The sequence below is a fragment of the Dreissena polymorpha genome, chromosome 11, assembly GCF_020536995.1.
Source record: "Dreissena polymorpha isolate Duluth1 chromosome 11, UMN_Dpol_1.0, whole genome shotgun sequence".
Taxonomy (NCBI): domain Eukaryota; kingdom Metazoa; phylum Mollusca; class Bivalvia; order Myida; family Dreissenidae; genus Dreissena; species Dreissena polymorpha.
Genome location: NC_068365.1, coordinates 60,430,709 through 60,457,034, shown reverse-complemented (window position 1 = coordinate 60,457,034; position 26,326 = coordinate 60,430,709). Strand labels below are relative to the sequence as shown.

At 35.1% G+C, this 26,326-nt stretch overlaps 2 protein-coding genes across 5 annotated transcripts in view; one reads left to right on the top strand and one right to left on the bottom strand.

Annotated features, from left to right (window-relative positions):
- The window catches only part of LOC127851915 (TPR repeat-containing protein DDB_G0287407-like), a 71,516-nt gene extending 64,056 nt beyond the window's left edge, over nucleotides 1–7,460 (bottom strand). The window contains exon 1 of the mRNA XM_052385902.1: nucleotides 7,350–7,460. The gene's annotated coding sequence lies outside the window, so the exon portion shown is untranslated. The remainder of the gene's footprint in view (nucleotides 1–7,349) is intronic.
- A 752-nt stretch (nucleotides 7,461–8,212) lies between these two features.
- On the top strand, nucleotides 8,213–22,766 carry LOC127851919 (uncharacterized). Of its 4 annotated transcripts, none has more exons than XM_052385910.1 (2): nucleotides 8,213–8,360; nucleotides 20,708–22,766. In XM_052385910.1, the coding sequence occupies exon 2, from the start codon at nucleotides 20,732–20,734 to the stop codon at nucleotides 22,142–22,144; it is 1,413 nt and encodes a 470-aa protein (XP_052241870.1). In that variant the 5' UTR covers nucleotides 8,213–8,360; nucleotides 20,708–20,731; the 3' UTR covers nucleotides 22,145–22,766. The 4 variants fall into 4 exon arrangements, with proteins under 4 accessions (XP_052241870.1, XP_052241869.1, XP_052241868.1 ...); XM_052385909.1 differs by lacking the exon at nucleotides 8,213–8,360 and adding an exon at nucleotides 8,403–8,810; XM_052385908.1 differs by lacking the exon at nucleotides 8,213–8,360 and adding an exon at nucleotides 13,633–14,120.
- Nucleotides 22,767–26,326: the final 3,560 nt, after the last annotated feature.

The window sequence follows — 26,326 nt, the reverse complement described above, 5'->3', positions numbered from 1 at the left end:
CCTGGGGCGCCCCTGGGTCAAATATGCAACGTGGGGATACGCTCGGCCTCTGCTTCGCCATTTCTAGTTGTAAACTAAACTTGTGAATATTGGGCTGTCACTCTGGAAAAAACTTTGAGATTAGGAATTACTCCTCTAATTTTTATAATGAACCAGGTACAAGTCGTATAGGCTTATAGGAGTCTAATGGACATAATGAAATATATGTGTACTGAAATAAAATTGTTACCGCATAAAATTTGTAATGGGTATAGTGTTCACAACTTCAAATTGCTCACCATTGGCATTTAACTTCTCATAATTAACAATTGATAACAGTAATTGTGTATAGTAAAAAGGTGTGATGATGATGCCCGACACCATCTTTAATGTACTGTTTAATATTCGTTGGATATTATGTAAATTCTAAAAGTGTGATTCCTTGTTAATCAATCTGAGATAAATGTTTACTTCATGACTGAACCCACCAAAAATAATGGTCAGCGGTTAACCTTGCCCTTATACATATTCTTGTTACCGATTGGACACTCAACAACACAATTTGGCGACTGAACAGCACAGTTTGGCGAAGTTTAACCTGAGAACTTCTCATGGTGCATCGGTGTCAGCATACATGACTGTGTTATGTGACTTTATTATACGATACTTTGATATATCGTATCACTGGATAATCTATTACCCCATGTCGCTTTTATGGCGATTAAGCGCGGAATAAACAGAGTGAATTACTATATTTACTGTTGTGATTTGTATGTCCTGTGTATTAGAAAACAGTATACAGGCGGATTATCAGACGTCCAAGTGACTTCCACCATTTGTAAAACGGATGTATTACTACCATTTATTAGCATGATTTACGCCCAGACGTCCATTAACGGAAGCGCTGGGACTAACTTTCTAATGCTAAGATATATTTGCAGGGACTTAAACACAGTGAAACAATTAATATGCTATTGTTCATAAATAATTCATGTTAACCAATTTAAGTTTTCTTATTATTCAAAAACATTATCAGTCTGTTATCAACGTTTATGTTTTGTGCTAATTCATATTTTCTATATATTGTATTACGTCAATAATTACATTTCATTCAACAGAAAAGTTAAAATTTAACAAACATACAGTTTCTTAATAAAAAGTATAAAATATACCTTGAAAGGTAATTGAATCAAAGTTTTCAATTATTCTAAAACAATTATAACATTTCCATACAATTTCTTCCTTACATTTAGCCTCCTTTGTTTGTAATACATTTAGAACACAAACTCAATGATTAGGAACCACTTGACTCATCTGTAAACATTGTAAACCAGCACTTTAGTCTTATTTATTATCAACAGGTAAATACAAACAATGTGTTGTTGTCAACAAATGTAATAACTGGATAATAAAACCTTTGGAATATTCAATACTGAAACAATGTCCTATTACAAAAAAATTAACATGAAATGCAATCCAATTGTCTCACAATGGTTTTGTTGGCCTAAAGTTATTTTAAACATCACAATACATGAATGAAATCAGGGACAGTCTGCTTCTGTAGAAATTAGCATTATTCAATAATTGCTAGCAAAGACATTGTCAAATCTGCAAAAAGGTTTACAAACAATAATCAAGAAGATTATAATCTCATATTTTCTGCAAGTTGTACACATTTATTAATAAATTTAACCTAAATAAGTAAATGCATTTATAATCATTATCTTCCATATTCATACTGACTAAAACTTAATTTTTAAGACTTGTGCTGAAGATTACCCCTCTTCCCTAAACACTGCATTTGAAAAGATGATACATGATGCTTTGGAATGTATATGTTGAAAAGGGAGAATCATTTTTGAATTGTTTACAACGAATGATAAAAATAAAACGTGTATAACTTCATATCATAATGTCCGCGAGTTTCAATATTGTAGGTTCAAAAATGAAGGAGAAACCCAAACACTTGTTTCTATTGAAAGACAGATAGAAGGATAGACAGAAAGACAAACAGACTAGCGGACGGACAGACAAATGTCCTAATTGATTTTTGAACACCCTCTTAACAGAGCAGTTATGGCATATAAATACCCTTACATTTGCAATTGTTTGACTTTTTTCATTCACTTATTAAGTCAATTTTCAGTAAGTTATAATATCTATCTGAGTACATTATTCTTATTTCCTCGAACAATTTGTTTGGTTAAACATACACTAACATACAATAAGCAATCACACCAATATGTTGTCTGTGCTAATGCAAAAAAGACTATTATCAGAAGTTTTCTCTTTGACACACACAAGAGGGTAAAACATAAATTGTAGAGACATACAATGTAATATTGCTTTGATTAATTGTGTATAAATCGCCCAAGTTTTGCTGTTCTTACAGAAATGAGCTCGGAACCTTAAACCTGAGCCTATACGAAATGAAACAAGAGTGCTAAACTGTCACAAGATACCCCTGTTTTAAGGCTTTGGACAACTTGATAACTTTACCATGACCATACATGCCATACGTCCCGGATTGTCCGGGACAGTCCCGGAAATGAAGAACTTGTCCCGCTGTCCCGGAAATCTGTCAAATGTCCCGGAATTTACAAAATCCATATATACATGTACCTTATCTTAGGCTTAACTGCACCTCGAATCTGTGTATATCTGCAGCGTTTCCATGACAATGCCTACCCGAATAGGCAGACTACGCTACGTGTCAAAATCGATCAATTAACAGGGGTCCTGTTATCATATCGATTGTCTCACGTTCGCGGTCAAACCGAAAAGGCGGCATTGTTTAATGTGGTTGTTAATTGACTTTAATCTACTACGTCATTATTTCCCGCTGCGTAAGGGCAAAGGATAATTGTTCACACATCTGAAGTCCAACATCGCTGAGTAAAAAATTAAAAGCAGTTTATGTTTGCACGTTTAACCGACAAAGACGTTACTGTTTTGTTGTATTTGTTTTATTGTGATTGGTTGTATGTATTGTGAATTGATTTGAGTTGACGATCTATCGGTACTGTATTGCTGTATTTTTTATTATATACATGTTATAAATGAATAAAGGCGTATCAACAACTACGCGTTACACACCGGTCTTAATAACAATAACGCAGTGACGTCACCATCTATGTTTAGAACGCTTACACTGAAAACACGTGGCTTGTATCTAGTAACGGAAGTAGTAATGTTTAATTTGACGTTAATAGATCAAGTGTATTTCGGATAGGCTTTCGAACTTTTGCAATCAACGATGCGAAACAAAAAAAAAAACGTACCAAAAATGCATATGTCTATAAATATCGCTACATTTTTATACATGTCCCGGAAAATCGGCAAAAGTCCCGGACAATTTATCTAAATGTCCCGGAATTGGTCTGAAAAATTATGGCATGCATGACCATGACCCATATTTGAACTTGATCTCCATATCATCTAGACACAACTTCTGACCAATGTTGGTGAAGATCTGATGAAAACTACATCAATTATAGAGCGGACACCATGCTAAATGCTTGAAATGCACTAAGTGACCTCGTGACCTAGTTTTTAACCTGGTATGACCCATATTTGAACTTGACCTACATGTAGATATTGTCTAGACACAACTTCTGACCAAATTTGGTGAAGATCGGATTAAAACTACTTCAATTCGAGAGCGGACACCATGCTAAATGCTTGAAATGGTTTAAGTGACCCTGTGACCTAGTTTTTGACCGGGCATGACCCATATTCGTACTTGACCTAAATATTGTCTAGATACATTTTCTGACCAAGTTTGGCGATTATCGGATGAAAACTACTTCTATTAGAGAGCGGACACCATGCTAAATGCTTGAAATGCACTAAGTAACCCCGTGACCTAGTTTTTGACCCAGCATGACCAATATTCGAACTTTACCTAGATATTGTCCAGATACAACTTCTGACCAAGTTTGGAGAAGATCGGATGAAAACTTCTTCAACTAGAGAGCGGCATGACCTATATTCGAACTTGACCTAGATATTGTCCAGATACAACTTCTGACCAAGTTTGGTGAAGATCAGATGAAAACTATTTCAATTAGAGAGCGGACACTATGCTAAATGCTTGAAATGCACTTAGTGACCCTGTGACCTAGTTTTTGACCCCGCATGACCCATTTTCGAACTTGACATAGATATTGTCTCGATACAACTTCTGACCAAGTTTGGTGAAGATCAGATAAAAACTATTTGAATTAGAGAGAGGAAACTGCTGTGGACGCCGCCCGCCCGCCCACCGCCAAGGTAAAACTATAATACATCCTGTTTTTTTAAAACGGGCGTATAAAAAGACAAATATCCTGTATATTTTAAGAACATGTATTTTTACACCACCATGAGATCTATCCTTCAGCTTTTTCCAGAAATATTATATTGGTGGAGACCTGTTTCCAGTGGTTGTGTTAACATTAAGAACAAGACTCTTGTGAAGATGTCACACGCATGTGTTTTGAGTATATTGACTGTAATGGCTTCACACGCATATGTTTGAGTATTTTTGACTCACTATCTATGATTGAAAATAAAGTCAAAAGCAATAAAAATTAGAAAACAAAAACAGGTATAATTGCATTTCAAAATCGTACTTCAACTTACATTGTAGATGATCTAAATTCATCAATATTCCATACATTTAAACATTCTATTGGTCCCCTTCAAGTGATTTCCATATAAATTGCGTAGTGAAGCAGACGACTGCAGAAGTGTAAACACATCACTTCTCATACCAATTGCAATGAAGTACTCGCCCTTTGGTTTGTCCAACTTGTTGACGCTCTCAAATATTAAGCTACTTTTTATATTGGTAATATTTGGAGCGTACAACGGCTGTACCATTCAATTAATGGTGGACTGTTTTCCTTCTTTGTTGCGCAAGGATTTTGTGTGCAACATTCAAGCCCCAATATCAGACACTTAATATCAACGGATTGCAATAATATTTACATACCTGTGTAGATAATTCATTTCTCAATAATGTTCCGTAAAAATTATGTAATGACTCTTTGAATTTTGCATGCCTGAGCAATTTAAATCCAACCACTATTCAAATTTTCAATATCTTTGGATTCGCTCGCTGTGTAGATATAAAATCAATAACACGGCCTCGATGTAAAGCATCTGGTTTAAATAAGGAAGAATAAACGATGTAAAATACAGTTTGCGTTCGTCTGTTAATTCTGTTATGAAGCAGAGCGTTACATAGTAACCGATGTTACGATACTTTTCTGGATAAATTAAGCATTGTTTTTTTTCTAAAGTGACAATTAAACAGTTCTGAAATAAATTACATCTTTTATTTTTATACTGTACATAAATAATATTGATACAGATCGTACAGTATAACGTCCTATGTAACGTAGAATGTATTTACATAAAACAACACAGACAGAGGTGCGAAAAAGTCATGCATGAAAAAGTTGCTGAAACTTAGAAGAGTGAATAGAAACTGCACCATATCTGTTTTGAACATATATCGACAACGATGAGCATACTAGATCTAGTTAGGTAAAAGTCTGTGTTAAAAGCTCATGTTAAATAAAATTACGCGTACACGTTACACCGTAATGCCTTCTTATAATTGGTTGATATTTAAATCTGTTTCATAATATGGCAAGAGGTCAGTGATATTGTTGCGATTTAAGCAGAAGTTTAACTGAAGAATTTATGCCTTTCTAACTTCAATTCAACGATATTTGAGGTAAAAATGGATTTCTGAACTAAAACTGAATGAGTTGGTAATGTTATTTTGGAATTTTGCGCAAATTAATTAAAATTTAAACTTTCTGGTGTCCAAAATGTGACATTTTGAACTTTTCCCCGATAAGACGTTCCAAAGCATTTAGCCCATATAAAAAGTATCTCTAAATTCTTTGCGCGTCTTATAAATAAGACTAGCCCTTTGGTGTGAAGTCACTGAAAATAAGTCAATCAAGAAAGCACAAGTAGTGTATGCTATTTAAGTGTGTATGGAATTATCACCTTTGGGTGGTTAAACATGCTGCAAAATAACAAATATGACACAGATTTCACTGAATTAATAAATTGTTGAAAGTAAATCGTTTGTTGTTACATGGTTTGCAATAGTTCAGAAATTCTGTAACTTCTTCAATTAATATACAGGTATTTGGTCACTGGAGGATAAATGCTCTGCCTGACGATTTTTTTTTAAATCAAAGATGGACATTGTACTGGGGATTTCCCATCGAATCCCAAATTTGTTTGACTTAGGTTGGTTTAATGTGTGAAACCAAAGATCTATAAATTAGAGCTGCAACGATTCAATCCGATGCATCGAAAATCGATTTTTAATGCGTCTATTCAATTACGATACCAACCCTACAAATTTAACATATAGTCATGGATACATAAAGAGCGCTGTACTCTGACTATTTGATACGGGAAGGTATAGGTTTTATCTTTAACGGTAAAAATGCGCGATTGGTTACTTATTACTTTAGTCATCCAATCAATAAGCGCGTTACGGTCTACTTTCCGAAAAAGCGTCAAAATGGCTGAAGGGGTTGTGGCCGACAAATTGAAATTATCAGATGAGCCTAAGAAGCTTAAATCAAAAGTGTGGCAGCATTTTAGGTTTCGGATTGGTAGCACTCCCGATAAAGCTACGTGTAAACTCTGCTTCACGGACGTACCCTAAGTCTGGCTCAACCACTAATCTAATGCAACATGTCAAACGCAATCATAATGTTGATTTAGCAGGAGGTAGCACCAGTTCAACTACTCAAGTCGCCAGCATTATTATTATTTATTTATTTATTATGTTATTGTGTAGTTAACACAATCTTCTAGTCAGAAGTTTATTGATATTGATATCGAGTTCCTAATTTGCTATTCTTTTTTATGTGTTTTATTGAAATATGACATAGTTTGTCAGAAAATTGGCTGTTTCTTGCTAAGTTTTTCTTACAAATGTTAATTTAACCCACTTTTAACAGTTTTAAAACACTGTTGAACCAACCAAACTAAATCTAACAAACACACAAATGCCCAAGATATCTAGGTATGCCTCGGTATGCAACACATTTGAACAGAAATGTTTATTTTGAGGCAGAAGAGTAAATATATGAAAACTAGGTTGAAAGATAAACCGAATCGAAACAATCGGTATCGGACTGTCTGATATCGAAATCGAATCGAATCGAGCTGTTGGTGAATTGTTGCAGCTTTACTATAAAACACATGACCGATTTTAGGTGAAACTAGGTGTGGGAAGGTTCGGAACGGACAACCTCACTGATAAATAAAGTAACGGCTAAATAAAATTCTAGACCTTATTCTAACGGAAATTATTCTAAGTCTGTCATTAAAGTTATGGTGTTACAAACCTACGAAGAAGTCCGTGCTTTTGTGCACAAATATCTCACAAAACCACGCGTCTAACCATGTAAACAACGGTATCCAACATACAATCTTGACATTTTCGCGCGGAAATCGATACCAGTCGCGACTCCAATTAAAGATTTTCAGTAGGTTACATTAAACTATTCTTAGAAATATGCACGTGTATGTATTAATTACACATGTTGGTATCTATATCAATCATTGTATGTCTCATGCTGATCATGATCATGCAAATGCCTTTAGACCAACAAAAGCGACTATGAAATAAATATATTCAAGAGAAAAAAAATTTCCATTTGTGACCATATAAATCAATTATTTTTACTCGAAGGTCCGCCACTCATGAAAATATATGCTCTGGATGACCACGCATGGAATGATCGTTCAATGAAATCTATAAATATCATCTATTTATCACACTATGTTGTGTTCGCGTTTAAAGTCTTTAGTTCTATTGAGTGATTCATTCGACTTATTCATATGCAAATGAGTTATGAAATATATATGGGAGAACGAGCTAGGGAGATCAACATCGATCCAGAAAACAACTTTCAAGAATGACGATAATATTCAATTCCAATAATTTCTGACCTGCCTTATGGAAAATACATGGATTAGACGCCATTATTTTAGCAGCGTTCATCCTATTTAGTTGAAAAGAAAATGGAAGGTTTTGTGCGCCAGGCATATGTAGACAGAAAATAAGCTTAGAAAAACTACAGCAGCAAAACAAAGTCCAATATCGGTCCGATCAATTACAGTCAATGTTGCGGAAAAACACACGTGTTGGACATTTTTATATCGATCAATTTCAGCTACTGAATTTCATGCTTCGCACGCGCGCTAGCTCGAGCAATATTGTTGTAGTTATGAGTCATGGACCTTGATTATTGTTTTTCAGTTATATGGGTTAATAGGGAACGTATTATCGCGTTCAGTATTTTCTTGAAAGCACGAGTGGAACGTGTTGCTTTGGATACGGTAAACATGTACGAGTAAGCGGGTTTAAAATATACTAGTTTGTTGTGATGTTGTTTATTGCGGTAAATGTAAAATTGTATAATGAGCTTGAAATGAAGTGTTCAAGTTTAACCACAGCTACTGAAAGCGGACGAGTTTGATCAGATATAGCACCATATATGGTATTAAAACAGGAAGCTAAAAGTTGTTCTTGCGATTTTATGTGTTTGTCTGAAACTTTCGTTTGAGGAAACTTCCTTGTATCTGCATATATACCGATCATTATTTCTGTGATGATTTAGCGCTTTAAATACGTATTAAAATTTAAAATCGGGAAGATATGTGGATGCAAAGTGTCATTTAGTTCGAGTACGTGTGGGAAAAATTAGTTTGCCGAAATAATTCGTTCGAATGTGAACTAGACGTAAATAATTGCCACATCAGATGATAAATGAATTGTACTATTCGAATATATACTCTCCTCGGTAAGTGCATTGACCTTTTCATATAAACAGTTACTTTGCTTTATGGGAAACTTGTATCGATCTTAAATGTGTTCGCATAAGTTAGAACAAGATTATTTAATTCATTATTCAATAGCTTTGTTTAAAAACCACATTTAAACGTACGTTTAAACATATAAAAGATTCCGACTTTCCATACTTGCACAGTTCTCAAGCTGACAATAAGGCTAACAAGTATGAGTGTATATGCTATACAAGTATAGTTCGAGTAGTTGCCCACGAAATATCATGTTTGTTAATATTAAACATTCGCACAGAAATGGATTATGACTGGTTCTGACAATAGCACAACTACAGGCGGGTAACCTACGAGCAGAGCACATCAATGGGGGAGGCAGCAATGCGAGAATTTTTATTTTTGATATAGAAGCAGCCGTACATATACATCAAGAATTCATCAGAGCTTCAATATGAGACTTGCGCGTAACAAACCACTTTGCATCCTAGCTTACTTACTTCACCACAGCAACATACTCCCAAGTGAACATACAAACATGCTTCCGGCCCGCCGCATCCGGTATAAGCCGAAACGCCAAGTTAAGTGGTTACAAGCATGTTGCAAGGAAATCGAGTGACTTTCGTAATAACACAACTCTTTCTTTCTTTCTTTCACCACACATTAGAAAATGAACGGATAAATTTTTATTAACTGCCTACAAATCTGGTCGCCAACTCGTTACTTTAAAATACCGTTTGTATTATCAGCAATTATGAAAAGCCGAAAACTTAGTTTCAGGGTGTAGTTTTCTTTCATTGCATTTAATTGCAGGGGTACACATAAACGTTTAAAGCGCACGTGTTATCTCAATCTCACATTTGATCAACTGATTAATAACTGAGTTAGCGTGACATTTATTTCATAAATCACTCACGGGTGTTTACATTTGTTGAACGAATTTGTAAAGCGAGAAGTTGACTCGACCTACTCATGCAGTGGGCGTTTGAAATTGCACATGTTTCTTATTTCGTAGGTATTAACTAAATTTTGTAAGATGTCTCTCTTAAAGCTGCTTTGTCATGGGTTGTAAAAATCATAAGAATGTAAATTACGCAATCACATACAGAAAATTAATATTATATCTTATAAGGGGTTCCCCGGAAGAGTCCGATTTGTTTTATTATTGTTACTGCTTTTGATCAGTATTATATTCTAGAGTTGTTAAATGCGGTAAATATCCTCATTTATAATTAAGCTTCGCTCTGGGGAAACGTGTTTAACCCATTTATGCCTAATGGACTCTCTCCTCCTTCTAAATTAGATCAATTTATTTCTTATTAGGGATGTCTAGTATATTTATTACAATATTTTGAATATTTCATACAGAAATTCCTTCAAGCAAACAGCGCAGACCCTGATGAGACGCCGCTTCATGCCAAGGCCTTTTTTCTAGACGCTAGGCATAAATGGGTAAATGCATGTGCGTAAAGTGTCCGCAAAGGCTAATCTGTGACGACACTGCCCGCTTTAAGTGTATTTTTCGTTTAACGGACGTCTCTTCTTAGCGAAAATCCAGTTTAAGCGGAACTTTTCGTACCTGATTATCTTGTGCGGCCTGTGCAGGCTAATCTGGGACGAAACTCTCGGCAAATGCATTAAGCCCTGTTTTCCCCGGACGAGGCTCATTCATATTTGTTTCAGCATCTGAAGTTTAACAACATGTTCGCAGTGGCTTGTATTATAAACAACAGTTGTAGTACAGATTTTCTGTTTATCATATATGACCCCATATTTATTATTGAAACGGCAACATTTAAACATATTTACGTGTATTCGATAGAGAGGGGATACTTTACTTTTCACCATTGTGACACCCATTCCCTAACCTTTACTTTCATATTATTTATTATTATACCTCACTTTTATTCACAATGCTAAACTCCCATAGGCCATCGTGACAAAGAAATACTGTAAGACCCAGCGGGAAAAAATTTACTGTCCAAAAAATACTGTCGCCCGCTACCTTGGCAATCACGTGCCACCAGCGGGAAAAAAATTACTGTCCAAAAAATACTGTATCCCGCTGCCTTAGCAATCACTTGCGGAATGTTCGAAAATTGTACTGTCCCATTCGCGCATGCGCAGTACGCAGTTTTGCATATCTGTTGTGTTTGGATAATTAAAATATCGATTGCAGCTGAAACTGTGCTGTAGAATAGATTAATGCCATTATTTAAGCTTTGACAGGAGTCATAAAAAATCAAATTAGTATAAACGACACGCTTACCTCAATGGTAACTTTAATCCAATGCTTAGTTACAACGATATACACTTCCAGTGTCTGTTCTTAAGGTGTTATGCATGACAAACACGCAATCCGAAATACGTTTTGGATTCGTTCGATTCTTTAAACAAATATTTTACTGTTAAAAACCACCACGTCCATATTGTTGTCCCAAAATGTTTCGTCACCGAAATGACATCACACGAGTACGTCACAAATTGCGTAATCAAGTGATGAAAATAAAATACGGAAAGCTGGTTCGGTAATATATTTTTAAACAAATAATTGACGACTAAGAAAATTGATGGGATAAATCGATTACTAGGTCGGTTCCGAATAAAGCGAAGTTTATTTTGCTCGGCCCGAAAATCTGACCCACTCAACATATTAATGGTTGTTCATTGCTGAATTTAGATACAATTAATGAATATTAAATTTGTTAATGGTTCATATAAATTGTTCATGTTGGAATAGTTTGTTCGGTATAATAAAATAAATACTACATGTCTGACAGGGTGACAGTAAATTTGTCAACTTTCGGAAAAATACTGTCAACCTCGGCTTCGCCTTGGTTGACAGTATTTCCTCAAGTTGACAAATTTACTGTCACCCTGTCAGCCATGTAATATTTATATACTGAAAGCATCATCAGTACCTTTATTGCAAATGTTCTTTTTTATGTTCATGTATATAAGATAATTCCCTCCGTCGTTTTTATGTATTTATTGACAATCCGTACATTGACAATGAAGAAAACAATATGGATGTTTAAGTATAGACAGATTTTTTAAGGAAACGTGTCAGTTTATAATGTTTGGTTTTCGATGACATTAGCTTCCACAATAAGTCTGTGTTGTTACTATATTGTAAAAGGTTAAAAAATAATTCTTAAACAAGACTTCATTAACCGTTCTCTACTCGACCGCCAAGCACAAATATTCGTTTTCCCGTGGTTGTATGGTTTAAAATGTCTTTTATTTTCTATATATGTTTGTACATAAGAATATAACTATTCATGTGGCTTGTTAATGGTCAAATGATATGAACATGTATGTAATGATCACGCCTGCCTAAATATGGTTATAACAAATATGGTTAAAAGTACAACAGCCCTAAAAAAACAACAATGCATTACGTGTTTACATATTTCTGTCCAATTACTAATCTGGAATTCACGCTATAGCCATCATTTTCGATCAAAGTCCTGTTTCACATGAAATACGTAAATAAGATTAGCATACCACCGATCAACAAGTAGTACTTCCCATGGCGAGGATGTGAAATCAATGATAATCCGAGTCTACCGCATCGTTAAATATTTTATCCGGCTCTTATTTGAATTCCAGAATCCAGATATATGATCGTGTAGGCGTCGCTTTTACATTATTGCGTGTTATTGATTAAAGCAACATTGTTGTGATCGTAAATGAAGGCCTTTTCCCCAAGTAAGACATGTATTAAACATTGCATTTTCCGTGTTTTCATCAAGATACTTATATAGTAAGATTGTTATATTGTTAAAATCGTTGAGAAAATATATATATATATATATATATATATATATATATATATATATATATATATATATATATATATATATATATATATATATATATATATATATATATGAAAATACCAATATGTGTTCGATACATGCCTATCGTGGGACTCGGATTCGCGCCTACAAAAAATTACTACGTAAATAAGAACGTACTACATTAAAGCCTCGTTATCGACACTGCGCATGCTTATATAGGTACATCGTGTACATTTCAATTATAACGAGTTTACTTTTCCAGCGCCCGCTAAAGGTGTCCCAGTGGCAACGTTTATCATTATGAAAATAAATCATAACCTTTATATTAACGAGACCTGTTTTGACCAACCACTTTTTAAAATGGATCAACTTAATTATTCTTGAAAATCAAATGCCATAAGGTCGATTGATATACTTACTTATTGGAAAGTTGGTATGTGTACTTTTTTGGTATTTACCAAGTATATTACTTTTTGCTGCGATTTAGTGCGATTGCGCCCAAAAACGTGCATGCTTCCATGAATAAATAAAATCAACACAGGATTGGTAACACAGTGCCTTGAATTACGTTTTTTTTCCAGATTTATTATTGTAAAACCCCGAATTTCACTGTTTCATTAGGTGTGTTGTAATAAACAAAAGTCGCTTTGGCAGCAATACGTCGACTGCCTTTTCAATAAAAAACACGAGATTATATATGTCGATATGCTCTGTTAGACGATTAAACGTCAGCGTGACGTTACCGCTTTAACCCATTTATGACTAGCTAGAAAAAGGCATTGGCAAACAGCGTAGACCCAGATGAGACGCCGCATGATTCGGCGTCTCATCAGGGTCTGCGCTGTTTGCTTAAATGAATTTCTATAAGAAATATTCTAAATATAGAAATAAATATACTAGACATCCCTAATTTTGAAAATAAATTGATCCAATTTAGAAGGATGGGAGAGTCCACTAGGCATAAATGGGTTAAACGTCAGCGTGACGTTACCGCTTTAAACACATCCCAGTAGTAACACCACTTGAAAGTGAATCACCCCCTACGAGACCCAATGTTGCAACAGGCTAACACCATAGCTCACACATGCGTATATCGTTTCATTATTCATCGCACGGGTTGTGCGGGAGGAGAAGTGTATCGCTGTTTAAAAAGTTTATTGGGATGCAGACTTGTGTGTGCGAAAAGATTTCTTATTAGATAACATTCAAAAATAGTCGTTATAGATGTGGATCTTTGTGGATTTCCTTGTCAACAGACGAGAATTGTGGAACTATCTTTAAAAAAAACACATTTGTTGATTTTCGGGGAATTTATTTTAAAAAAAATCCACTGGCTTTGTCATTTCGATTGAAATAGCGCAAGATAACAGTTCGTGTATGGATTATCAATACAGTCACTTGAAACATGGATTTAGTCAGTGCATACAATTATGTGTATGATAACTTTACATGATAAGTCGTCATGTTGAACAAAACTGTGTACCTGTAAAAACTGATGGATAAGATTCACCGGTATGTCACATTAAAATTATGTGTATGGTTTTCTAGGTAAATACCACTGTCTTAACGTTGTGTAATTGTTTTGTTTTTTAGTTTTGTAAAGCGAGTCACACGTATTTACTTCTTAAGCTACGTAATATTTTCTTATTTACCTTTCTTCTGCCAATATTGTTGTATACGATAAACAACAATGTAAAGTTATTAAACACATGAACTGTCTTTGAAACAGATGCCATATATCCGGCTTATCGCTGTCAGAACACTAAGCAGGCAGCGAATCTAATGTGTAATCCATAGTTTGTTACATGCTGTAGGAATCAACTGGTTAAAAACCCTGCCTTATGTTTTACACATATGTTTGTAAACATTTAGTGAACATTTTATTTTAAAATTTGATGTTTCATGTATCAATATGGGCTGCCATCAGAAATACTTAAGCCGCGCTCTGTGAAAAGGGGGTTTAATGAATGTAAATGAATGTTTAATTAATCAGGGACGACACTTTCTGGATTTTTGCTATAAAAGAAGAGACGTTCTTGAAACGAAATATATCATAAAAGCGGAAAGTGTCGTCCCTGATTAGCCTGTGCGGACTGCACATGCTAATCTGGGACGACACTTTACACACATGCATTAAACCCCTTTTTCACAGAGCATGGATCACATTTTTTTACACATGTACCTAGTAAAAGCCGTTCTATTTATTTATCTTCGGTGTTTAAGGGCATTATTGTTTGATGTCTAAATCGTATCCGTAAAATTCGCTGTAAATAAGTCTTTATATTTTTAGAAAATACCTAATTATGTTATCATAAATTAATAACTATGAATTACCAAAAGCGTAATCACAATTTAATGTCTTAAGACGTAATGGTCATAGTGTTCTAAATGAAATGTCGTAAGTAATAAACCGTATCTTGAGACGTTTTTTTTTATTTCGGCGTTATTGTAATTTCACACACCACATGCACATTGTTTTTGGCGTATATCATCAGTTAAGCCACACGAGGTGGTGCGATATTCATCTTTAAATTGAAACACATAAGTGCCACTTGCCTCATTATCAATTTCATCGCGGGTGCAGTGAGATATATTTACATTCAGGTGCACAATTTATGATTTTATTATTCAACACAAGCTCAATGCATGCACCATGACTTACTTAATTATGAATTCCTTGTTTTGACTTGTCGTCTTTATAGTATAACTTTGTTTGATGGTGTTGTTTTCTTGGCAAAGTCTCTAATGTGCATCGACCTACAGGCGCTTTACGGTTTACCTACAGGCGCTTTACGGTTTACCTATTTCCCTGAGTCCTCAAATTCAAGAATATTGCATGTAGCAAAATGTGTCATGGTGTTTTTACTTTCGGTTTTTGTCCCACAAGAAATGAAAGAAAACAACATTTTTGTACAATTAGTCATGTCATCAAATATGTGTCATTTCATTACATTTCATTTCGTTACATATACACATGTTCGGAATATGAGCTTTATAGATCAAAAGAACTCATTTACATCAATTATACCGATGTTGGTGTAAGAATTTGGGTCCCGCCAGACTATTTGCATTCCTCGGGAAATAATATAACAAAGTCGATCAGCTGCAAATTTCCGCATTTAGTCTGGAAAAAAATCATGGTTATAAATTATCTGATCACTGACATTCTGTTTGGTCTTTATTGCACTTGGTCTACGGATGTACTTTGCAAAAATGGATTGTTGCCAAGAAACACACGTACATTTCATTCTATTTTTTTCTGTTAATTTGGTTTCTGTAGACTGATTTCCTTGGTTATCGTTTTATAGACAAACGTTAATAATACGGCCTTATTTCATACCCAAAAATTGAAACCAAATTATGGCGATTGCATGGAATAGCACGAGTTCTTTCAGCCTTTACTAATCATGCGAACACAATTATTATACTGATAACTTTCATGACTGGCCAGTTCTTCTTCGATACAAATACAGTTATAGGAATCATATCTTTAATTAGTGCCATTTTGAATTTACTTTGACCAAATGGCCACTTTCCATGCGATAACATGTTGCTTTTTGTCAATATTCGTACGAACTTGTTCAGTAAACCGAATCAGTACTATTGATTGTTGCATGTTGCGTAATGCCAGTGAACATATTCCCACTGACTTGAACCCGCCTCAATGCAATTATGAATATAACAACTATACAGAAATGTACATCTCACCTGTTTGAAAATTGACTACTTTCCTTACGATAACATGTTGCATATCTGTAATCTGAGTGCGAAGTTTATGTAAACTGGATTTTAAATATTGATGGTTAACATGTTTTAATAATAGAAAGAGAACATTCGCCCTGAACTGAACCCATCCATGATGTATATACATTTTCTTGCAATGATGAGTTTACAGCTGTTTACGAAAATACTTGCTTCAAGCATGAATTATAATTGCTTATCGGTACGTTTGAAACGATAACTATAATCAAGTGAAAGGGAAATCGGTGCACAAGCTTAAGGATAACAAACGATGACTCTAGACAAGGAACTTTTTTTACATAAAATCACCTTATGTTTAAATTTAACCCATTCATGCATAGCGTCTAGAAAAAAGGCCTTGGCAAACAGCGTAGACCCAGATGAGACGCCGCATGATGCGGCGTCTCACCAGGGTCTGCGCTGTTGGCGTAAAGGAATTTCTGTACGAAATTTTCTAAATATTGAAATAAATATACTAGACATCCCTAATTTTGGAAATAAATTGATCCAATTTAGAAAGATTACAACCGATTGGTCATTGTCGGCTCTTGTACTACTGAAATGTACCCCGGGCACTCTTAAGTATGCTTAAATGTACACCGGGTACGGTTAATATTATAACACGTACCCGACCAATTTAGACTGTACCCGAGTTTAAGTCCCACCCAAAATCCAATGTCGTAAAACGCGCTGCGGACTACGAAACACAATTCTTTTTTAATAAAACCTGCCTCAGCATTCTTTTTTTTTCAGTATAAGTTTTACCACTATTGAGGCCATTTGACAAAATATCGACATTAATATCAAAATAATACATTTGGAAAAAAAGGCTGACAACGACCAATTTAGCGCTAGAATTCACGGGCACGTTCTAATATATTGTCCGTATCCGGGGTACACTTAAGTATACTTAAGTATTAGTATACTTAAGTGTACCCAGCGTACATTTAAGTCGTACCCGAGCTGTCAATGTCAATCGAGCGCCAATTACATATTTTAATTTGGTCTATGAAATAAATCAATATAGTTACCACATTGCTCATTTATGATAATGACATTGTAATTTCTGAAATAAATTAGATAAACGGATAGCACTAGAAACACAATTAATATTATTTGAATGTGTAACCTCGTCATGTATTGCAAGTCAGAAAATAGTTCGTAAACTTGCTAGTAAAGATATATACATTTTTATATACACTGTATTAAAATATTTCGATCCCATGCATGAGAAATATAATATAAATGCAATATTTTTAGCTATATATTATAATTATTATGAACGTGTATCAGCATACTAGGTCTATGTCATGTCAACTTCGAATGACATGTATTTGGCATGCTTACCACACTCGAAACAATCACGCAGGCGTCGACTACACGGAAACTAACTCTTAGCTATAAAATCAACCCACAGGATTTCCGGTTACTGCATCGAGTTGATAATTGTTCACATACCATCATCATGCATTAATTAATTATTAACCATGCAGTGTTTGTTTCATTTTTTTCTGTGTATCACACACATGTCAGCGTTCATGGACATTCTAGTAGGTCTATTATACAAGGGGACATATCACGTGCTCATGTTCCTTTCAAACTTCTATGTTTCCATTTTTTGTTCGGTGCCTTTTGATAGGCATTATGTTGGTCTCTTGATGGCTGTTTGATATGCTTAGTGCTATTTTATTCATGACGGTTTATTGAAAACAACTTGACTTCGTGCAATAGCCAAGCATGACGTTGGTCAAGTATCGTTAACTTTTTTCATATAAAACATATTATTGAGATAAGTTCACGCTGTTGTATTGGTATATGACCATTTATATATAAAGCTTAAGTAAAATAAACTATTTGCCACGAGAAAAGGCCCTTTCGACGGTTTTCGTTCACACACTTTCCCGTTAGATTCGAAGCTCAAAACTTTACTGGAATGGCTAAACATCTAATTTGTTAAAGCCGCGAACCACGGTCCATACACCATTATGTATACACTGGATTTGTTACTAATATGGGGCATTATTTGGATTAGTCCACCAGGTCTGTTTAATATTCCTTACGGTTGTGCAAACAGATCATAATATAGATGCATAAGGGTAAAAACCAGTGTTCGATATTACCACGTAAATGACAGCCCGTTTGTTGGCATTCTAATCATAGATGGTAACGTCTCTACGTTATTGTCATCTCTATACTAAGACGCATCACATTCTCCTGGTTTAGGGAATTATACTTCCGCCAAAGTAGTTCAGCGTAGGAATGAAAATGTTAATTATTAAATAAAAACCGTTTGTTATTGTGTGTTTAAAACGGAATTTTGTTTAAAGAAATGTTATTTAATTATGTTTAAATGTGATTTTGAATCTCTATTAAGACTGATAGCGATTATCAGAAGCACGAATATCTGACCTACTTTCGCTTTCACTTTTCACTCGTAAATGAAGTCCTACCCACAATTCCTTTCGCGTTAGCACACAGGTCAGTAAGACCGGTGTGTACACGGACAGAGGACAATTACAACGAGCGAGGCATGGTATAGGGGAGATAACTCTGGGTTATGGTTAGGTTAGGGTTAGTGTTAGGAATCGGGTTAGGGTAAAGGTATGGGTTAAGGCTAACCCTAACCCTAACCCGACCCCTAACACTAACGCTACCCCTTACCCTAACCCTCTAACCCCCCCATGAGCATTACACTACCATGCCTCGCTCGTTGTCCTTGTCCGCTTCCCTGTGTACACAATGGTTTGTTGGGATATCATGCAAACACGTGCACGTATTCGCTATAATAATAACACATTCAGTTTCTCAAGACTGTAATAAAGTGTTTCTTGTGGTTTTAAAACCAATTGTAATGTAATTAAACGGTGCCACAATGGCTGGAAATATTGAAAACTGTTTATTGAAGTAATTCAAAAGACAAAACTAAAGGATAGGAGAGGAAGTTTAACTCGGGCTGAAAATCCTGAAGAATGTGATACTATCTTTTGTTTGTATTTTAATTAAGGCGTAAACTCATTGTACTAATAGATAATATGTATTGTGTATTGTTGACTGTTTCGGTTGTGAGTAGTGATGTAGAGAGACAAAAATGAAATGCCAGGGGCTTGAAAAGGGGGATGGTGATTCGTGAAAAACCTTCGAACGTTAAATTTGATCTATTGCACGTGACTTAATTGTGCTGTTTCCACTTATGTACTTATATTTAATGATCCGGTAAGCATATATTCCATGAGGTATGTTCGTTATTACAAAATAAATGCTACTATAAAGTAATACCGCACGTTATTCTATAAAATCGTAAATAAAAAATGCAACATGTTTGATGTGTCTGTATTTACGAGAACATTGGTACATGAAAAACGGATAAAACGGTTCGGGCATATTTTAAAAGCCATGGTCATATAATGCTTTCGGGGCCCGATATTGTAAATGAAAATTGTAAGGCCCCATGCAATTCCGCTTCACCTAAATCCATAAGCAAATACAAACTGTCACATGTTAAGTTGAAGATTTTTAGAGCGTTCTTAACAATAACACCCATTATCTTATTTTTGTTTAAACACTTATTGTTTCTTAGAAACTGAGAGATGCTGCACGGTGATTATCCTGCACGCACAGATAAACACGTTTCGATATCTTCCTCATGTATCAAACTTAAGACTTTGCGTTTGATGCATTTAGACTTGCCTCCTCAAAGTCCATGAATCGCTGAAATTGCTTAGTCCAAGTCAATAGGAATAGTGGGCAAGACTTTTCCGTGTGGTCATATTACTTAACACTGAAACTACTATTGGACAAATGATTATAATGTATTTTCTCAAAACGTTCAATGTATTTATTGTTTAGTACATTTTCTTTTAGTCCTTCTGTCGGACATTAGTTTCCCGGCCCTAAATAAAGGAATGCGTTATAAGGGTTTTCTCTCCTGCTTGCGCATCAGAAGTTTCATTTAAGGAGTATTCGATAACATGTAAATCGTAATGACAACTGTATGCATTTTTTTTTCAAGAGTTGAAAGTCCATGTGAATGCTATTAAAATATTTAGAAACTAATACTTTAAAAGTACAATACGTTAGTTATGCACCACATAAAACCTGGTACACACATTAGGCTCAATTGGAGGCTTGTTTCAATCTATGAAACTCCACAACATTATTATGAGAGAACTATTTGTCCATTAGTCCTTTCTATAAGAACAATGGCAAATGGTCTGTTAAATACAAAACAATACCAACTCACATTTTCGACGAACCTGTAACAATAACATGTACCTGCAGGTGGCAGTAAATGTTACAAAACTCATACATATTTTCTGTTTAATAGACACTTTAAATGTTCTCTTTTCCGTATATTTCAGGACATCTAGTCAAACTAGGAAGAGATGTTAAAACACAGAGTTTCGATAGCTGGCATGCAAGGTCAACCGACAGGAGTTAGACCTCCACCTCAGCAACACACAGGCGCACAAACACATATGGCAACAGCGCCGTTCGTAAATCCCAATCCGTATACTTGTTCAGTGCCAAAGTCTATGAACCAGATCCCAGTACAGATGAACTCAGACAAGAGCATGGCATATCCCGGTCCTACCGCTCAAAACATTAACCAATATCCAGGCGGTTATCATCCCGCGAGCAGCAGAGACGCGTACGAAAATCCATATAACATGGCTGAAGAAAGTGCTAATTATAATCCGCCTCAAAAACACGCCGATCAATTTAATGATAGGACACTATTTCAGCAATATCATATGCAAGGATCGGCACCAAGCAGCCATCCTATGAGCATCGGTCAGCAAGGTGCTCACTACACTGAAACAAGAACGAACCAATCAGTTGGAATTTCTAACCAAGTGCCATTAATAGTTACAAGCGAATCCACTGCGAGAGACGGGTCTCGTATTACAAACGAAAAGTACGACTATACCGATAATATACCAACCACACCATTGCGGTCCCCTGAGCTATCATCAAGTAGTGATACCGGTAATTTGTCCTTAAATGAGATCATAATGTCGGAGAAATACCGAGAAGGGGTCACCGAGCAGGACTTGCTACAGGTGGATACGTTCTACAGAAGTCATAAATCAGACGTTTTTGTCTGTGGTTGTTTAGCCAACATGTACATCGGCTCAGTGAAAAACCCTGAACAGTGGGTGTTTAACGCCACAGGGATTCCTTTGTTATTATTGGACTCAGGCGAGCATCATCGTCAAAGAAAACTTTATATTGTGCTGGCGGAAAAGGGTACTGGATTTACCATATGGCGAGAGGTCATTGACAATCTAACCAGCTTTAAAACGCCCAATGCAAATTTCCACACAATGCATCTATCTAAGGATCACACTAAGTTAGCCGGCCTGAGTTACGATGACGCTAATAAAGCCAAAGAATTTTATTGCCATTTAGAGAAGCTTACTTCTGACCCTGATGATGATCTGCTTAAGCTAGGCAACATAAAGAAAAAATCAAAATCCATGAGAGACAAAAAGAAGAAAATCAAACTCCCGAAGAAAACTGAAATATCCCAGCCGTGTTGTTTTGTTCACGTTACGAAACTAGATCGCCCAATGTCAGAATCGGATTTGTCAAACGCGGGAAAAGGTTCACCGAAAGTCAACGAAATTTCGGCGCCGTTTAATTTTAAGCATGTTACCGGAACAGCGACTGATTCCAATTCGCTTTCAGGCAGTTTGCCTAACATGTTGGGAAGTAAATTGACTCTCGCCAGTTCGAGTAGTGTAGATTCTGGACTCTCGTCCGAGGACAGAAACTCTTCCAAGAATTCGAAATAATGGACTTATTTTTACAAAATGATTTACATGATATTTACCTGTCGATATTGTTCAAAAGTTATCAGATTTCATATTTATACTTTAATATGAAACATATGTATGAGGATTTTGATGTAACCATGAGTACACGTACAACACTTTATTACTCGTTAATATGTAAAAACAAATGAATCTCTAGATTCATATCATCAAGAGAGATACAGTTATTATCATCCATTCATTAAAGTTCAGACAGTGACCAATTGCACATTTAACATGTACTTGAAGTACAAATTAAACTGGGAGTAAATAATTACAATTAAGTAACTATTATGAATATGAAAACATATGCAAAATGCCAAAGCCATGAAAAATGCGTATGTATAATAAAATAAAACTTTGTAAAGTTTTGTGGAAAATACGATTGATTTCGATACAACTATTCAATCCATGCTATGTGGTTAACATTGAGCCGTTGCGTCATTTGCATGCATGCACGACTACCGAACCCCAATATACTACTGCCTGTATGTATATGTGAGTGACTGATTTCTTATAATTATTGCTGATTTATTTACATAATATACATTTTACTTGTACATAAAGCATTGAATGTAATGACATTAAAGCCTCTACTCTTTAACTGCGTTTTTCCGTCAACTAGCAGCTTCTATCACACATAAATCATTCACACAGAATCACATGTAGAAGTGTATGTTTATATAATAATGAACTGGAATATTCACTTAAACAAACATTGGTATAACTATACGTGCACCAGTTTTGTGTTGCGTACAATGTATATTAGCATTTAAGTTAAGAAACTGGACACGACTTTTGAAACGCCATGACCTCTGAGTTAGGAATATTTACTAATACAATATTTAAACTGCTTAATGTATTTGACGTTCAAGCATTGCTCGTGTTTATACGCGACAAGAGTAAGTGCATGTAAAACCTGCGTATGTAACAAGATCGAACACCATAAAACAAAAATCCCCAAGATACGAACCTAAATTGTACACTGTTATCGTAGCTATTTTCAAAAAGTTATGTGCATGCGTACAATTATTTTAAACTTGGTATACGGAAGCACGTTTTAAATGGGATATTGCCAAGAAAAACACACTTGTCTTGTGTACTTCTCTGTTATTTATAGTTATATATTTGATAGAATTATGTAATTTTGCAAACATTCTATAGACACAATTTATTTTTACTATTTTCATACAATGACAATAAAACCACATAATTGAGAGTGGATTGAACATACAGGAGTCATTTCAGGCTTTTCTTGTCAAAAATTCAGCCCAATATAAACATATAACTTAACCGTGCGAAAACAATTAAAATAAAAATACATGATATAAGTGGAAAAGTCTTTTTCTAGTCTTATAAACAAATATACATCAAATCTTTAATCTACTTAATTTTGATCTCGTTGAATATGTACCAATCTCTATACGAAACTATGGAAACTTTCCATAACATTTTGCACTCTGTTATCCAATCTCCACGCAGAGTTGTCGTTCCTTGCTATCACATACAACTCTGCGTAAGGCTCAGCACGCCATTTTGTCTACCAAATAGCTAAAACCGAACAAACGCATCGAATGTATATTTGATTAGATATTTAAGATCGCATGCATTAAATTAAGAAATATGACTTTAAAATGTACGATAATTCGTGCAAAAACATGCGAGTTTTAATGCAACTCTTTGGAACTATTTTATCGCCCATTTACGCAGATGGAATCATTCCATGCACTTCAAAAATGACACAATTGAACATACTTTTTTATTGAGTGACGTTAGGAATTGCTTCGACGTGTGTATGTATGTTGGTTTCTTAACATAAAAAACATATCAATTATATATAATAATGAATTAAGACTGATATAAGATATCATGGTATGAGATGGTTTTCTTTAATGCAGTTAATGCAATGTAACCGTCGTGCAAGAGATTGTTTAGTATACTGTAACCTTAATGATGAACGCTTGGAATGATCATGACATGAATGAGACGCTTTCATAACAATAGTCCTTTCTGAGCCCAACACAGAGGTGAATGTAATGTGACCGTCGTGCAAAAGATTGTCTGTTATCCTTACAAAGGCATTACGTAAAGCGAATCATCAGTTTTAAATGTGAATGTGTTAATTACAGATGGAGAACATTCGCCCTAAACTGAAACCATTCCCTGCGTATATAAAAGTGAAATAATCAATGTACAAAAATAAACAAATACTAGGTTAATATACCAAAAGATGAAAGCAAAAACAAGTCGCGAGGAAAGTTCAAACAAGACAACAAGCTTTAGGTATTATAAAACTAGCCGATTCAAAAATCATGTATCTGAGTCGATGTACTATTGCAAACACGGATATAAAAATTCCAATTGTTCTATCAAACAATTTATGTGGCTGTATAATATATAGTTAAGGCATGTTGAAGTATGCTATGTAAGAATGCTTCCACGAACGCTTGACTATTTTGAACTCTCAAGTAGTAGCTTGTTATTTGCTCAAGATGTTTAAATTAGTTAAGTCTTTGAAGTTAAAGCCACATAAACACTCAAAATCAACCAATATTTCGTTAAATATTTCGTAAACCATACAAAATCAGTGTTCCTAAAAGCAATAGCAAACTTTCAACGCTAGATGTGGTATGGTAACATATATTTAACAAGATACAAGATACAAGGTACAAAATGCTCGTTTTTATTTGTTTGTGTGACAATATATTCTATGTGAACTTCCAGCGACGATATCTCAATATTTACGAGCGAACGCGATATTGGCCTCAGGCAGTGGGAAGCACGACGTAGTTCTCATGTGCCGCCCGAAGCAAATCTCGCGTTCGCTCGTAATTGTTAGGAGATCGTAGCGGTTGGGCTTACGAAGCAAGTAGTTTAAACAAACAATAAATCTGGTCAATGTTAAACCGGATTTTTTTCCATAAGAAATGGAGCACGTGTTCTCTGTATATAACTTCATAAATGATTTTTTATAAATACTAATTATTACGAAATGCGTATAGCTTACTGGTTACATTGATACCATATGATGCCTCTTTGATATGATTTTCAACCCCGACATGCCTTCCAAGTAACAATAGTTTGAACAATTTTTTTATAAAATAATAAAAAGTGTATCGGTGAGTGAGAACAATGCCAAATAAATGAATGCAGGGCGTGATTTTATTTGCATGTATATTCCATTCTAATGCTATGGCATGGACATTTATATTCACAATATAAACTACTTTAGAACACTCGAGATCGATAAAACAATCACCTGCATCCGAGGAACACGGAAAGTAAGTCGGTAAAAATTAACCATCAGGATATCCATTAACCGTAAACAATATCAAGACGGGCACATTTCACATACCAAGATCATATATTGATTTATTATATGATACGTTGTTTTCACTATTTTTTCTATCATTTATACGCAATCTAGAAACATTTCGTGTGCTCAGTTTCCATGTGTGTTCGGTACCTCTCGACAGGCACGATGCCGATCTCTATTTGATTATTTAAAATATTCAATGAATTGAAGTTTTATGGCATTATAATTATATAATTGGACGTACTATTTAAAAGCTATGGATGATCTTATGTTTTTCACCTTTAAAATCTATAAACAACACTTATTGCTATATATTACATACTCGTACGTATAATAAGTCCGCAAAATAATGTTTATCTATGTTCAGTGTTCTCCAACTACATGTATAGTTAGCTAAATATATATTAACCGGAAAATATCAATCCAAATTTACTTAAGATTATAAGCTACCAGCAGTAACAAATGCAGGGCTTAACATTGTCGGGCGCAATGGCGCAATGAATGTGGTGTCTTCCTAGGGACCGGGTGTTTACTGGTTCGATACCCAGTGTAGGGATTTTTAGATCTCTCACAAAGACATTACGTTATTGTTACCTAGGAAACGGTCTCGAGAGCGTTTCAATTAGTCTTAGGCTTACGATTCAATCGAGCTAAGTTATATAGGTATAATCGTAACTAAACATTGTACTCTGTTAACGCTTCGAAACACTGTGCAGACAACAATATTCGCGGGGATTGGCCTTTAATAGTATTATTTGGGTTATTCAAATTAATTAAAATGTATGTCTGAACTTAGTCTGCGCTTTGATAATACTCATCAGTTTGAAACCATCCTTCGATATTACCAT

Bases quoted from the DNA above. Each gene is read 5' to 3' on its own strand.
- LOC127851919 (XM_052385910.1), top strand. From the start codon at position 20,732: ATGTTAAAACACAGAGTTTCGATAGCTGGCATGCAAGGTCAACCGACA.